General features: G+C 33.6%; 1 protein-coding gene across 3 annotated transcripts; it reads right to left on the reverse strand.

Annotated features, from left to right (window-relative positions):
- Positions 1-12408: 12408 nt before the first annotated feature.
- On the reverse strand, positions 12409-15569 carry LOC107771469 (replication protein A 70 kDa DNA-binding subunit D-like). Of its 3 annotated transcripts, none has more exons than XM_016590874.2 (9): positions 15235-15569; positions 14064-14263; positions 13700-13976; positions 13492-13582; positions 13293-13420; positions 13138-13157; positions 12913-13042; positions 12617-12774; positions 12409-12506 (listed from the first exon to the last, which is right to left on the reverse strand). In XM_016590874.2, exons 1-7 carry the CDS (start codon positions 15251-15253, stop codon positions 13013-13015), a joined length of 765 nt encoding a protein of 254 aa, XP_016446360.1. In that variant the 5' UTR covers positions 15254-15569; the 3' UTR covers positions 12409-12506; positions 12617-12774; positions 12913-13012. The 3 variants fall into 3 exon arrangements, with proteins under 3 accessions (XP_016446360.1, XP_016446333.2, XP_016446347.2); XM_016590847.2 differs by having other exon boundaries at positions 13138-13216; positions 15235-15568; XM_016590861.2 differs by having other exon boundaries at positions 12409-12532; positions 13138-13216; positions 15235-15565.
- Between the last annotated feature and the right edge of the window lie 989 nt (positions 15570-16558).

Raw genomic sequence — 16558 nt, forward strand, 5'->3', positions numbered from 1 at the left:
ATAGCCAGTATTTGCAAAGTCGTTGAAAAATAGACGACGTTTGCAAAGTCATTAAAAAATAGTCACTATTTTGCTGCAACATGGTCAGGTCCAGCATAATATACTGGAGATTGATGCACCTGTGTATGAATTTCCAGCATATTATGCTGGAACTCCAACACGCGGAAAGTTCTAGCATAATGTACTGGATATTGGAGCACCTGTATATGAACTTCCAGCATATTATGCTGGATCGGTATATTATACTGAAACTCCAGTATATTATGCTGGAGTTCTAGTATAATATACTGAACTCCAGTATATTATGCTGGAATATTTTTCGGATTTTGAGTAGTGTTTTCGTTCAGATTTATCTTTACATGAAAAGTGGCTAAATTTCGATTACTTTTGAAACTGTGGCTATTTTTCAATTACCACTTGTAAATCTGGCTATTTTTGAATTTCTCCCACAATTTTAATGATCTAATCAGAATCAGCAAAGGCTTTACTCTGAAAGCCCAAGTCAGAAACAATGCCAGCAACTCTATAAATAGAGTTTGAATCCCAGAATCTTTCCTTACGAAATTTTCTGAGCTTCTTCTTCTTCTTCTTCTTCTGCACAAAAATTCCAGTGTGTTTTACAGCCTTCGAGTGGCTCGCTATTCACCGGCATTTTGGTACCAACACTCTGGTGAGTTAAATCGTTCTATCCTGGGAGGATATATTCCAGCACCTCGGGTACTTGAGGGGAATAATTTTCTTAAAGACACACTGTGTATTCAGTGGGCTCGATTTATTTCTATACTGTTTTTTCCAGAATTTATTTCGTTAAACAAGTATTACTAACTTTCTGTTTTGTTTATATATTTCAGAAAGTTTAATTGTTTATTACAGCAATACAGACTATAACATTCTTAAGGAAATTATTTTATTCTGTATTTTTTTTGTGGAGATTAAAACCTGTGTGATTTTCTACTCCTTCTGAATTTTACTGTTCTGATTTGAAGATATAAAAACTTCATCAGAGTATTGAAATTCAGAAAACGATTTGAAGAACATAAAAACTTCATCGTTTTCTGTGAAACAGTATATAAAAAACTTCGGTTTTATTTCTTATAAATACTGTTTTTTTGGTTAATAACACTATTGTTTACTGTTTTGGTTTTGCCATTAATTGAATTCTTCTATTGTTTACAGTGAGAAATGGTAATTGATAACGAAAATTCTTCTGCGACTGTTGCGGCAACGACGATAGCCTCGTCAAGCCGGACTGCTGTTCCACCGGCAGAGAAAACGGAAAAATTTTCCGAAGCCAACTTCAAAGGATGGTAGCAAAGGGTGTTCTTCTGGCTTGCCACACTTGGTATGCAGAAATTCACTAGTGAAGAACCTCCAGTGCCTGCTGCGGACATGCCGGACAACGAGAAATTCATGATTGTTGAGGCGTGGAAGCAGGCAGATTTTCTTTACAAAGGCTATATCTTAAGCGCTTTAGAGACTTGTACAATATATACAGTGCGATGAATACTTCGAAAGAATTATGGGACGTACTTGAGAAGAAGTACAAAACTGAAGATGCATGCTTGAATAAGTTCGTGGTTGCCAAGTTTCTAGACTATAAAATGATAGACAGCAAAACTGTTGGAACCCAAGTTCAGGAGCTTCAACTTATTTTTCATGACCTTATTGCTGAAGGTATGGTCGTGAATGAAGCATTTCAAGTGGCTGCAATGATTGAAAAATTGCCTCCTTCGTGAAGAGATTTCAAGAACTATCTTAAGCGCAAGCGCAAAAAAATAAAGTTGGAAAATCTTGTGATTCGTCTCAAGATTGAGGAAGACAACAAAACAGTCGAGAAGAAGTCTCGTGGAAATTCAACGATCATGGGAGCTAATATCATTGAGGAGACTGCTCCAAAAAGTAAGAAGAGAAAGAGGTCTTCTGGACAGACTAAGGAGCAGAACAAAAATAAATTCAAGGGCAGCTGCTACAATTGTGAAAAAACCGGTCACAAAGCCCTTGATTGTCGTCTCCCAAAAAAGTATAAGAAGAAGGGACAGGCCAACATAGTGGAGAAGAATGATGACATTGATGATCTGTGTGCAATGCTTTCGGAATGCAACTTAGTTGGAAATCCGAAGGAATGGTGGATTGACTCTGGAGCCACTCGATATGTTTGTGCTGTCAAGGAAGCATTTGCGACTTACTCTACTGCTAGTCCCGAAAAAGAGCTTTCCATGGGAAATACTGCAACAGCCAAGATTGAAGGTTATGGGAAGATATTCCTGAAGATGACTTCCGGCAAGGTGTTAACGCTCAACAACGTTCTTCATGTTCCTACTATTAGGAAGAATTTAGTTTCTACTTCTTTGCTTGTTAAGAATGGATTCAAATGTGTATTTGTTTCTGATAAAGTTGTTGTAAGCAAGAATGAAATGTATGTTAGAAAGGGCTACCTCACAGAGGGCCTCTTCAAACTAAATGTAATGGTTGTTGACAGTATAAATAAAATTTCAGCTTCTTCTTATTTATTGGAGTCAAATGATTTATGGCATATTCGTTTAGGACATGTCAATTACAAAACCTTGTGGAAGTTAATTAATTTAGAAGTATTGCCTAAATTCGAGTGGAATAAATCAAAATGTCAAATATGTGTTGAGTCTAAGTTTGTAAAACATCCTTATAAGTCTATTGAAAGGAATTCAAATCCTTTAGACTTAATTCATACTGATATTTGTGATATGAAGTCGACACCATCACGAGGTGGGAAAAAGTATTTTATTACTTTTATTGACGATTGCACTCGATATTGTTATGTTTATTTGCTTAATAGTAAGGATGAAGCAATTGAAGCATTGAAGCATTTAAGCAATACAAGAATGAAGTGGAGAATCAATTGAATAAAAAGATCAAAATGATTAGAAGTGATAGGGGTGGAGAATATGAATTTTCATTTGCAGAAATATGTTTGGAATATGGAATTATCCATCGGACTACTGCACCTTACAACCTCAATCCAATGGAATTGCGAAAAGGAAAAATCGGACATTAAAGGAAATGATGAATTCTTTATTAATAATTTCCGGATTACCGCAGAGTTTGTGGGGCAAAGCTATCCTTACAGCTAACCGAATACTTAACAGAGTACCCCACAACAAAATGCAATCTATTCCATATGAAAAATGGAAAAGAAGAAAATCCAACTTGAAATATTTTAAAGTGTGGGGGTGTCTAGCAAAGGTACAAGTTCCTTTACCTAAAAAAGTTAAAATCGGACCAAAAACTGTTGATTGCGTTTTCATTGGATGTGCTACAAACAGTAAAGCATGTCGGTTTTTGGTTCATAAATCCGATAATCCCGAAATTCATGTTAATATGGTAATGGAATCAGATAATGTTGAATTCTTTGAAAGCATCTATCCGTATAAAAGTGAATGTGAGTCGTTAAGTGAAAGACCTAAACGACCTCGGGAAGAACCAAAAGAAAATACTCCAAGTATAGAAGATCCAAGGTGTAGCAAACGTCAAAGAACATCTACTTCCTTTGGACCAGATTTTGTGACATTCTTGCTGGAAAATGAGCCTCAAACTTTTAAAGCAGCTATGTCATCTTCTGATTCAGCATTTTGGAAAGAGGTAGTCAATAGTGAGATTCAATAAATTTTGGATAACCATACATGGGAATTGGTAGATCTTCCTCAGGGAAATAAGCCTTTAGGTTCGAAATGGATCTTTAAACGGAAAGTGAAAGCTGATGGCACTATTGATAAATATAAGGCAAGACTTGTTGTCAAAGGTTATAGACAAAAGGAAGGCCTTGATTACTTTGACACTTACTCGCCAGTAACGAGAATAACATCTATTAGGGTGTTAATGGCAGTGGCGGCCGTGTATGGTCTTGAAATCCATCAAATGGATGTTAAAACAGCTTTCTTAAATGGAGAATTAGAGGAAGAGATTTACATAGAACAACCTGAGGGTTTTGTGGTTCCTAGTAAAGAAAAGAAAGTGTGAAAACTTGTTAAGTCGCTTTATGGACTTAAACAAGCACCCAAACAATGGCATGCCAAATTTGACCAAACAATGTTGGCAAGTGGGTTTAAAATCAACGAGTGCGACAAATGTATTTATATTAAAAATACTCCAGGTCATGAAGTCATTGTTTGTTTATATATTGATGAAACATTGCAGATATAAATGCTACTAAGCGCATGTTGGCTAGCAAATTCGATATGAAAGACTTAGGAGTTGCTGATGTGATCTTAGGAATCAGAATTCACAAGATTCCACAAGGTCTAGTATTATCACAGTCTCACTACATTGAAAAGGTACTTGACAAGTTCAAGTATTTGGATTTCAAAATTGCCAAGACTCCAATTGACGTGAGTTATGCACTTCAAAAGAATGAAGGTGAAAGTGACTCACAACTAGACTATGCAAGAGTATTGGGAAGTTTGATGTATATCATGAATTGTATGCGACCAGATATAGCATGTTCTGTTAGCAAACTGAGTCGGTTTACAAGTAATCCCAATCACATATATTGGATGGCAATGAAACGAGTATTGGGGTATCTCAAACATACCCAAAATTACGCTTTGCATTATAACAAATATCCTCCGTGATCGAGGGATATAGTGATGCAAATTGGATCACTAGATCATCTAAAGTTAAATCCACAAGTGGATATATTTTCACAATTGGGGGTGGAGCAGTGTCTTGGAAATCATCCAAACAAACATGCATCGCCCATTCTACAATGGAATCTGAATTCATAGCTTTAGATAAGGCCGGTGAAGAAGCTAAATGGCTCTGAAATTTCTTGGAAGATATTCCATTTTGGCCCAAACCTTTGGCACCTATTTGTATACATTGTGATAGTCAAGCGGCAATTGGCAGGGAGCATTATGTATAATGAAAAATCTCGTCATATACGACGGAGACACAATACCGTTAGACACCTACTCTCTAGTGATGTTATCACAATTGACTACGTAAAGTCAAGAGATAACGTGTCGGATCCACTTACAAAAGGCCTATCTAGAGAGGCAATTGAAAAATCATCAAAGGGAATGGGGTTAAGGTCTAGGACAAGTCATCATGGCGGTAACTCTACCTAGCAGACTGGAGATCCCACGAGCTAGGTTCAAAGAGATCAAACAAAGTTATGAATGACGGTATAACATTGTCAAATAACTCAACCCATTCTCGTGATGAAGACAATGTTCAGAAATCGAGGTAAAGCATTAAGGCTTTTTGATGAGTCAACAAAGCTTAAAGGTTTTTTAATGATTTGCTAAGTCTGGCAGGATATGACCAGATAGTGTGTCTATAGGATTACACGTTTAGAAATCACCTATGTGAGTGTGAAGTGTAAGCTGCTTCAAGGGGAATAAAAGTAAAGGCCCATTCTCTAAGCACTCATGAAACCAGGCGGTGTTCATGGCTGAAACGAACACAACCGTGAGAACCATAAATGGTTAAGGATTGATTGTGTGACTTATGTTGTCTAGGTATACAACAAAGCTCGACGGTTCAAAGATATCAAATCTACTGATTGATCGAGTATATCCGAAATAAGTTCACTACGGAAAGTTCAAAGGGAAACCTACTTATCCAGATACAATTAATTCTTGCATGTAAAATACACACGCGTCCGTGCATTCCTTTATTTTATAGCCATTCCCCATTCATGTTGGGGATTGTTGGGATTTTAAGCTTGTGTAGCTTAAAGAGGGTGAATGAGAAATGGAGGAAAAATGAAATATTTGAGTTTCCCTTCTTGACAAAGGGACATTGTCTCATATTGGAGGAAAAAAAGACTTTTGATGGGTATATATATAATTGCTCTTCTTCTAGCTCTTAAAAAGTTAAGAAGAAGGCAAGCCTCGCGTCGTCATCGTCGCTTGCTCGGCTTCGGCTTCGGCTTCGGATTCGGATTCGATCAACGATTGATTGATTAATCTTTTTGGACAAAATTCCTTTCAATGCCAGCAACTCTATAAATAGAGTTTGAATCCCAGAACCTTTCCTTACGAAATTTTCTGAGCTTCTTCTTCTTCTTCTTCTTCTTCTACACAAAAATTCCAGTGTGTTTTACAGCTTTCGAGTAGCTCGCTGTTCATCGGCGTTTTGGTACCAATACTCCAGTGAGTTAAATCGTTCTATCCTGAGAGGATATATTCCAGAATTTATTTCGTTAAACAAGTATTACTAACTTTCTGTTTTGTTTATATATTTCAGAAAGTTTAATTATTTATTAAAGCAATACAGACTATAACACTATGTGCTGGTTGTTTGCCTTATCTTTAGTTAGGAAGCTCTTTATATGGAAATAATTGGAATGGAAAAATATGCTAGAAGCCAAACCCCATAGACTAGGAAAAAATTAATTGGTTTGTGCTTCTACTACCGTCAAAAAAAAAAAAAAAAAATGGATAAGTGGTTGCTTAAGAATCAACCATGGGCCCTCTACACTTAAAAAAGATATTTGAGAATGAAAGAAACTCTCAATAGAGAATACTTTTTCAAACTCTTGGCAGGAAGTGATTTCCTTTTTAATGGGCTTTATATGACGCGAATGTAAATTTATTAGTCGAGTGTGATGGAATGGATGATGATTCTTTTACTCTTAATCAGAGATCTCAGTTTCGCGCATTTGATAATGGAGGAACCCTTAGTAGAGAGTGCTTCCCTTTAGTTGATATATGAATTGGTCGGGCTAAAGGGTACCAGTCTACCAGATACCATATGGTTATTTTAATTTTTTAATTTTTTTTTAAGGGATCAATCGTGAGACACAATTCTATTTTCTTTTTTTTTTTCTCTTGCTATTTTCAACTTAAAAATTAGAAAAACGTTTCGAAATGTGACAACGAAAAGGGAAGAAACCACTTGGAGACATAGTGATATGTTACTATGTTAGTGTGTGCTTTGGAAAAGAAAAAAAAGGTTAGTGTGGCCAAATCTAAATCAAAATAAGATGGCCAAATCTTAATGGGAATCAATGGTATAATACCTGTCTAGACCTCATTGTCTTAAAAATCCGGCATAGTCATTACTTATTACATAAAATGACTTTGTCTTAAATACTTAGGTGAATTAATAGAAAGAAAAAAATTGGACAAACCCCACTTAGCCTGTGTTTTGAATCAAGTTAGTTTCCACTTAACTTACACTCCTAAGAGGTGCTATTAAGCTTAACCAATATTATTGTGCACTTGAATAATTAGGACCTTTCAGTTAATTACAAGACCATCAAGTAGGCACTTAACACTAGCACGGGTTGGGTTTGGATCTAACGATTTTGAACATTTAACTAATTAGGTGGAGCTTATCCTTTAATGGTGAGATTTGTGACGTGATTGGGTGATTGGGTGTGTTTGATATGACAGAAATCATTTTTCAGAAAAATATTTCACATGAGAAAGTCATTTTTTAATATTTAGTTGACAGAAATTATTTTCCAAAAACAAAAAATTTCACTCATAGACCAAGCACCCAAAAATTATTTTTGAGAAAAATATTATTTACAAAGAGAGTAAATAATATTTTAGCATTTCTTGACTTATTGCAACTTCGAAGTATAGAGAGTCTACCAAATTATTGCCATCCTCCTCCATCAAAGGAACAGAATGTGCGTTACAGCGTTAAAACACAATTAACCAATTAAGACTGCACAATTGGCAGATTGCGCTAGTAATTAGTCACTAAGCTGAAATAATTATTGACCTTTTCTTTTTGGTAAAGAAGAAAATGGTTCTATGGGAAGGGGAGAAGAAAAAGGAAGTCTTTAAATATTAGTCCACATATTTCTTATGAAAATGTCCATCCTTGGATATGATAATTATATTGGATTTACACTTCTATATTTTTATGTATTTATCATTAATAGACTTGTGCCTTGTTTATAAAATCGAATTATTCCTTAAATTGGATTTTTTTGCCAATTTTATTTTAAACTTTTTTAAAAAGTAGTAGTTAAAAATATGTTCATTATATCTTATAAAACTATATAGTGTATATTACCGTTTTAGGGTTAAGGTAAATGCTTACTTGGGATTTCCGGTAAATTTTGATGAGGTTGGCAACCACATAGTTCAGTAATTTTAAAATGTAAAAGATTAATTTTTAGTAAATTTTATTAAAAAGATCTGCAAGTTAGATGATTATTTGAAAAAAATATGTCACCTTTGCCTTTTGAATTGGAACAAACAATTCTAGTAAAAATAGCACGGGCTAGTCAGTTTTCGGATTGGTAATTGAAAAATAGACAACGTTTGCAAAGTCATTAAAAAATAGCCACTATTTTGCTGTAAAACGGACAGGTCCAGCATAATATACTGGAGATTGGTGTACCTGTGTATGAATTTCTAGCATATTATGCTGGAACTCCAACACGCGGAAAGTTCTAGCATAATATACTGGATATTGGAGCACATGTGTATGAACTTCCAGCATATTATGCTGGATCGGTATATTATACTGGAACTCCAGTATATTATGCTGGAGTTCTAGTATAATATACTGAAACTTCAGTATATATTATACTGGAGTTCCAGTATATTATGCTGGAACTCCAGTATATTATGCTGGAATATTTTTCTGATTTTGAATAGTGTTTTCGTTCAAATTTATCTTTACATGAAAAGTGGCTAAATTTCGATTACTTTTAAAATTGTGACTATTTTTTAATTACCACTTATAAATCTTGTTATTTTTGAATTTCGCCCACAATTCTAATGATCTAATCAGAGTCAGCAAAGGCTTTACTCTGAAAGCCCAAGTCATACAAATCCATTGATGAAGCCCGCGATAAATATGGTCTATTTATGCAAAAAGAAATTGCAAAAATATGAAACTTTTTGGAAGATCTTTAACTTTTGAACCAGACATAACTTAAAGGTCAAAAGATAAAAGTATTGCTCATAAAGCAAACAAAGGGGAATACTTGTTAAATTTAAAATTCTGCATATGAGACAAGCGAGGACAAAATTATAAGATCATCCACTTTGAGGGTTATTTGTGTACTTCACCCAATTTATGGCTTGTAGCTCGTAAACAAGTTCTATCCCTTCTTTTTTGCTTTTCTTTTTTATATTTGAAATAGTAAAAGAAAAAAATAAGAGAAAACAAGATTATTGCTCTTTACTTCAAGAGGTTAACTCAAACATTTCTTTTTCTCCTTACCAGTCAAAATTGGGCATTGGGGGTGTAAAAAGCATTTTCTTTTGCATTTTGTTTTAATTGTGAAATTTTCCTAAACTCAAATCTCAAACAAATGCACCGAATGAATATCGTCGTTGAGGAAGTTGGCAGTCCGGAATGTCCTCTTTTCCTTTAGAATCAGTGTAGTTCATCCTAAACTTAATTGAGAAATATATATTTTTAATCGCTACTAAAAATAATAATCGATAAAATATATATTTTTTGTATATCTATGTGTTACATAGATATAATATATGTAATATATATATATATATATTGGCTAGCAAATGCAATTAGTTTCGATCGACCGGCAAATTTGTATTGTGCCAATTCCCGAGTTTAATCAGTGTGATAACATGAAAAATAAAGGAGGAATTTACATAGAATACAACCTTCTTAAAATTAATTTAAAAGAATTACAACTGCTTTCAGAAAATTACATAAGATACAATTTATTACAACTTTTTAACTTTTTAATTAAATCATATACAACTTTTCATATCCCTTAAATATCTCCATTAAAGCCATTTAAATAGGAAACTCAAATCATTTTGAGTATTCAACCTATTTCAAACTTATCAATACTCTCTCTCTCCGATATACGTTATTTTTCCATACTTACGTGGAGAAATCATTTTTATCATTATCTTCCACAAGATCATAGGCATAGCATTATTTTCTGTTTCCACTAATAGCCTGTTTGGCCAAACTTCTAAAATCAGCTTATTTTGAGAAGTGTTTTTCTAAAAAGTACTTTTTAAAAAAATATTTTTGGTGAGAAGCAGTTTGTGTTTGGCTAATTAATTTAAAAGGCACTTTTGAGCAGTAATTAGTGTTTGGCCAAGCTTTTGAAAACTGCTTCTAAGTGTATTTTTCTCAAAAGTGCTTCTCAGAAAAGTGCTTTTCGAGAGAAGCTATTTTTTTCTGCTTCTCAAAATCTGCTTCTGTTTCTCCCTAAAAGCATTTATTTTCTTCCAAAAGCTTGGCAGAACACCTCAATTTTTGGCCAAAAATATTTTTGGCCAAAAAAAGCACGTTTGGCCCAAAAATAAGCTTTGTCAAAGAGGCTATAAACTTTTTTCTTTGCCAAAATTGCCTAATCACGAGCTTATTTTTCAGTCTCCACTAATCTATTCTTTCTAATCTCCCTTTATCATCCCAATACTTCTCCATACTCTGATTCCAATAAATTTTAGGTTTTTTTTATTTGGGTTGATAACTCCATCTGATACAAAAATGGATAGAAAATCCATTCTTATTGCTGCGAGAAAACCCAAAGGGCAAAATAGTGGAATATACAATATATTTTTTGTTTGTTTGTTGTAACTGACACAAAATATATATATTATTTTGTATATATTATACTGTGTATAATATATTCAATAATGTTTTTCTTTCTTTCTAGTTTTATGCATTGTGTCTTATATGCGTACTAGTAGGGTTAGCCCGGGCTTTGCCCGGGCCCAACATGAATAACGTTATGCTTTTTGTTATATATTATGCTACTTTATCAACGTAAGGGAATACGGGTAACATTGAGCGGATGGGTTTTCGTTTTAGGTGTTGGTAGTAAATTTTTCTTTTTCAAAGTAAATTTGTTAGTACTAAGCTAAGGTTGCATATTATTTTGTATAGGTATGCGGCTATGGTTTCACTGTTGGATTAGAGTTACGATGAAACACTTTAAAGTTTTGGAGGTATGACTGAAAACATAAATGTATATATAATGGGAGCTGCCTGGATTTACCAGATAATTCAAAGAGTTAGTTTGCGTAGCTAACAGTAAACTGTTGAAAACATAAATTCATATATAATGGGACCTGCCTGGATTTACCAGATAATTCAAACACAAAATGTGGAACATTGAACTGCAGTAAACAACACCAGCAAAATTTGTGTTGGTAAGAGTTAGTTTGCATAGCTATTTATAGAAAATGTGAAATATTGTACTGCAGTAGACAACACAACGAAAATCTTCCTTGAATGCAAGTATTACAACTGCTATAGCCTATCAAATAACATTGAGGCGACCTTTGTTGCACTTCAAATGTGATGAGGCACATGTACGAAAAATAAATTGGGAGTTAAGTGCAAAAGAGTAGTTGAGAATATGTAATTTGGACAAAGAGCTGTGAAGACATTGGACACAGATTTTGTTTTGCATAGCAACATAGGCTTTACCGTATGAGCAAAATCCATAAGTCTATTTTGACAAAAAATAAGTTTTTTAATGGACAGAAATTGAGAGCAATAAATGTAATTGTTCATTAAGTAGGCTAAAGCAGACAACAAAAAAACTTTTGAGATTTGCCTTTTTCACTTTTGGATTAGAGTTCTGATGAAACGCTTTGAAGTTTTGGAGGTACGACGAAAACATAAATGTGTATATAGTGGGAGCTACTCGGGTTTACAAGATTATTCAAAAAGTTAGTTTGCGTAGATAACAATAAACAGTTCATGGAAATCTGCGTAGTTATTCACACAAAATGGGGATAAAATAAGCAGTTTAACGGACGAAAATTGGGAGCAGTAAATGTAATTATTTATTAAGTAGCGTACAAATAGAAAACAGAAATTCTTTTGGGATTTGGAAATGTCATCTTGCTAAATCATTTAATAAAGAGTTAGAATACATGCTTGGATGGACAAACAATTTTGTTCACTTTCTACCTGACAACTTTTATTATATATGAACTTATTGTTTGTATTTGCTGTTGTTTGTTAGCTGTATTTTCTTTGATTTTGTTCTTACATACAAAGTAGCTTAGTTAAAAGCTCTTAAAAAAAGTATAGTCTATCAAGTATTAATTTCTAACCTTGAGTATTTTTGTAGAGGACTTGGTCATTGTACTTTTGGTTTCTTTCTTGGGGTTCCATCTTCTGTCGATGGACTGCGATCTGCTTCTTCAGAAGTGATGGATTGTACCTTCCTTTTAGTTCCCTCGCCAATAGTAGCTGATGTTGAAGATTGTACCAAGTCGAAGACAGTCTGTTTCTGGGTGTAAGATAAAATGACAAAGGTACCAGGTGGCCTATCTGGTGTTCTGAGTAGTGATTTTTGTAAATGAATTTTGAACAGCTTGTCTAGCAGGCTCTCTCTGATATGCTCAATGGGTAACAATTGTTTCTTTGGGAAAAAGTTTACCACAAAATGAGTAAAGTGAAGACTTTAAATTAATTTGAAGTGATGCAAAATAAATCTAGAGTTGTCAGTATATGCACCTGGACAATGGTAGTTTCATATATTTGGTCTGCTGTCAGTGAAAGCATTGTTTCAGCTAGTTTGTCCGACACTACTACTGTTATTGTTCTGCTCCCGTCTGTGACATCAACTTCAAATTCACATCTACATTGTTGTGTTTGTAATCATAAAGTTTTAGCCGTTAGATGTCGTTTGTCATAGTATGTCAATAGTAAGAGCTGCTATTACCTTGGAATCAACATTCTCTCTAGCTTGCAGTTGATACAGAGAACTTTCTTTTTGCGTTTGATTCATATTAGATGTTGGCATTCAGAGCATAGAAGTACGAAGAAAAACTGGAATTCACTTGGTAATGATATTTCTCCTTTAACATAAAAACTTTGCGCCTGTTTAGAAAATAATAAAAAGATACTACTTAGTAATTACAACGTAGAATAACTCGCTATAGGGTATTTTTAATACGATATAAAAGAAGAAAAAAACAATCAATGCCAAGTCCGACTGATATGTTTTAATATACTCACGATAGACTGTGAAGGAATGCTTGAAATAGAAAGTATTTGATCTTCAAAAGGTGCAACATTTAGTGTCGAAGGCGATGCTGATGTACTTTTGAGAGTGTATTCAATTAGCATCTGATTGTTGTCCTTTACCCTGCGATGTAATAGTAGATATTGTAATTTTGTTTTGGTGTAATATGGTATGATACAATGGAACGTATTCGTGTGCAAATAAAACCTGTTTCATACCAATTCATTAACTTTGCTGCCTGCGGGTACAAAGGATCGATTAAGATTAAGGAGTTGAACCTTGTTGTTAGTCGGACGTCTACATGTCATATGCTTGTTAATGAATAAAGGTAAAGATTAATGTACATGTGTGATGTAAAGTAAGTTGTGAATACCTTGTTTAAAGTTAGAAATAGCTATTCGTTTTGCAACAATGACAGGGTATCTATGTAACTGCTGCAGTAGTTCAGTTCCATCTTTGTCAGCCAATTCTCCCCATATAGTAAACAGAAAAGGCTTTTTCCTATGAAATTAAGGATGCAGTTTTAAATACATATTTTGTTGTTAGAGGTAGTTAAAGTGTGTATTACTTACTTGTCGTCTATAAGAATAGCTTCTTGAAATCTTCTGTTTTCGCTGCCTTGATATTTCATGGTACCGCAATTTGCCACAACTGCCACTAGGTCTGCTTTAGAAAAGCATGCGTGTATAAAAGTAGGATGCAATTAATTAAATTTGATAATGAAGAAGCACAAATATTTTTACAGCGGAAAATAAAATAGTATAAAGTCTTGTTTTTTACCGAATTCATCTCCTGGAATCTGTTTCTCGATATCGGCAAAGGACACCATGTTTAATCTTGAAGGCAACGGTAACATTGATTCTTCTTCATTGTTCTCTATAACTTCTTCGACGATACTGAAGGTATCGAGGACCCATTCGAAGTTGTGCATGGGTATTGCAAAACGTGACGGTTCCCTAACTTTAGCTGCCGAGATGAGGTATGTGTGAAAATGTTTGAAAAGGTTGTCATAATGTGCGACTTCAGGACCATATGTTATGATGCAGATTTGGTCTTCCTGCAATTTGTTAACATCTAAGATGGAGAAAGTGTTTACAGATATGGTAGCAGCTTTACTATGTACTTGAGATGTTTGTGAACTTACGTTTTCGTCCTGGACGATGGTTGTTTGAAAGTTCACCCGGTGATCTCTGCTAATTTTTGGGCGAATTTTGTCAACAACTTGTATTTTACAACTCCAATCTCTAGTAAATGGCGTGATTTCATGGATGGTATATCGATGCTCCATCTTTTGAGTATCTTGTAACTTGTGAAGAATGAAAATGTAGGACAAAGTAATTGACCCTGAGGAATTATATGAAGAAAACAATTGAAACAACTCAATGTTACACATGACGGTAAGAGTAATTATGTGCTCCGTTGAGCTCATAGCTTGTCGATTTAGTTTGGATGATTTATTCTGTTGGAAAGTTATATTGGGTAATCTCATGTTTGAACATAAATGTAAAAAGTAGGGTGCTTTGGTGTAAAAAAATTCATATAGGTGATATTGTTTAGTCGAGAATAAATTTTAGTCAATTATGATATTTCCCACGAGTCTTCTCAATAAAAATAATTTTGGTCATACCAAATACACCTAATTAAGTATAAATATCAAAATATTATCAGATAATAGTTGAGTTAATTTGATTGGACATGTAGTCACTAAACCCGCTATATGTCCCGTGATATTCTTGTCCTAATGATAATTATTAGGTATAATTATTTTGGATACATCTATATTTTGAAAGGTTTTACAAAATTACTTTGTCGAATAGAGTGAAGCTCCTTTCTAATTTGAATTGTTTACACATTTTTATTTTGGAAAAAACTCAGAAGACACGAAAAAACTTAAACCACTCCAGATTCTTCCTGGGCTTAAGAGTTCAAGAAGAACCATGAAAATGAATTATTAATAGCAAAAATCCAACACGTATGAAAATCAATTGGCGAAATATCGAATCGTCACCAGCTATGATGTACCTAGACTCAAATTACCATCCCCTCCTTCCTATGGGAAGTAACAAATTAACCAAAATATAATAATGAAAGTCTAATCAAAGGGCTTATTCGCTGAAGAATTTTCTCAAACACTTACAGAGCCAAATGAAACAGAAAAACACAGGATGAGAACAAGGAAACCCATCAGAAAATAGTAGATAAATAAAATAGAAAAATACAAGATGAAAACAAGGAAACCCGGCAGAAAACGGTGATTAAAATGAAAAATCCAAACGAATTATAGAAAATTGCAAGATAATTATGAAATACAATACCTGAAAACAGTAGTATCATAACCTTCTGGCAACCTGAAAAGGAGTTAGTTCCTCCTTTTCTATGTTATTGCATGCATATACCCTGATGGTAATCGTGATTCCCGCTTGTTCTTGGTTTTGTCCTCTAATTCCAAGTGGTACAATGGAGCGATGAAATAAAGTTCAATCTTGTAGAAGAAAAACACATGAATAATTACAGTGTAGATGAAAATTGAAATACAGTGAAGGAAGAAGGGAAGCAGAAGATTATTTAGAGAGACCAACTATGTGTTGTCACTGTTAAACAAAATAATGACACGCCGTGCATAAGTGTCAACAAAATTTACAGGTGTTGGTCTTGATTTGTAGGTGTAAGCTAAAATTTAGCTTCAAATGAGTGAGGTGTCACCGTAGTTAGTGCATTAAGAAACCATAGTGAACAATTAGATCATCTGATGGTGGCATTACATCATATTATATATATATATATATATATATATATATATATATATATATATATATATATATATATATATATATATATATATACTATTGATGCAAATCAAAAGCTGGTTACATAACGCAGTGAAAACCGAACGGTATAGTGAAGGCGGTAAAATATTTATGAAGGAACTACCGAATTTTTTTTTTTTGGCTAGTCAAATTGTTTCCTTTTATTGCGCATGGGTCCAAGCATTGAGTTGCATATTATTTTTCAAGTTAGTGATTTGGGTTATTTGAATTATGTAGAAACAACTCAAAAATATATATTTTTCAAATAAAATTATATATCAGTAGATATTAATTAATAAGCACGACATGAAATAATTTTTCATATCTCGAGGTAGATAATATGTTTTCTTTTTTAATATTTATATCAATTCAACCCCTTGATTTTACTACTTGCATTTTATTTTGCAGTCAATGTAAAAATAGTTATTTTTTTCAATATCACAACAAAAATAAATATGAGCAGTAAATATGATAGTTTGAACATGTAAACCAAATATATTTATTGATATTTTATAAATGGATATGTAAACGAACTAACAGAGAGCGCGTAATGATAATTAATTTTTTTTGCTATTTGAATTACATGTTTTCAACTACAATTCAATTAAATCAACTACAATAATTGGTACTTGATTTTATTTATTCTTCACCCCCAATTGTATTTTTATTCCTGCATCATGATACTGAAAAGTGGTCACGCGACTATAAAAAATCCACGTCAAACAAAGGGTAAAGCAACAGTAAAAAAAAGAGCAAAACAAAGATAATTTTTTTTCTAGGTAGCTTAGTTGATAAATTTCTCCATCAAGTAACCCAGAAAGAAGCCTGGCTA

This window comes from Nicotiana tabacum, chromosome 22 (assembly GCF_000715075.1).
Source record: "Nicotiana tabacum cultivar K326 chromosome 22, ASM71507v2, whole genome shotgun sequence".
Lineage (NCBI taxonomy): Eukaryota > Viridiplantae > Streptophyta > Magnoliopsida > Solanales > Solanaceae > Nicotiana > Nicotiana tabacum.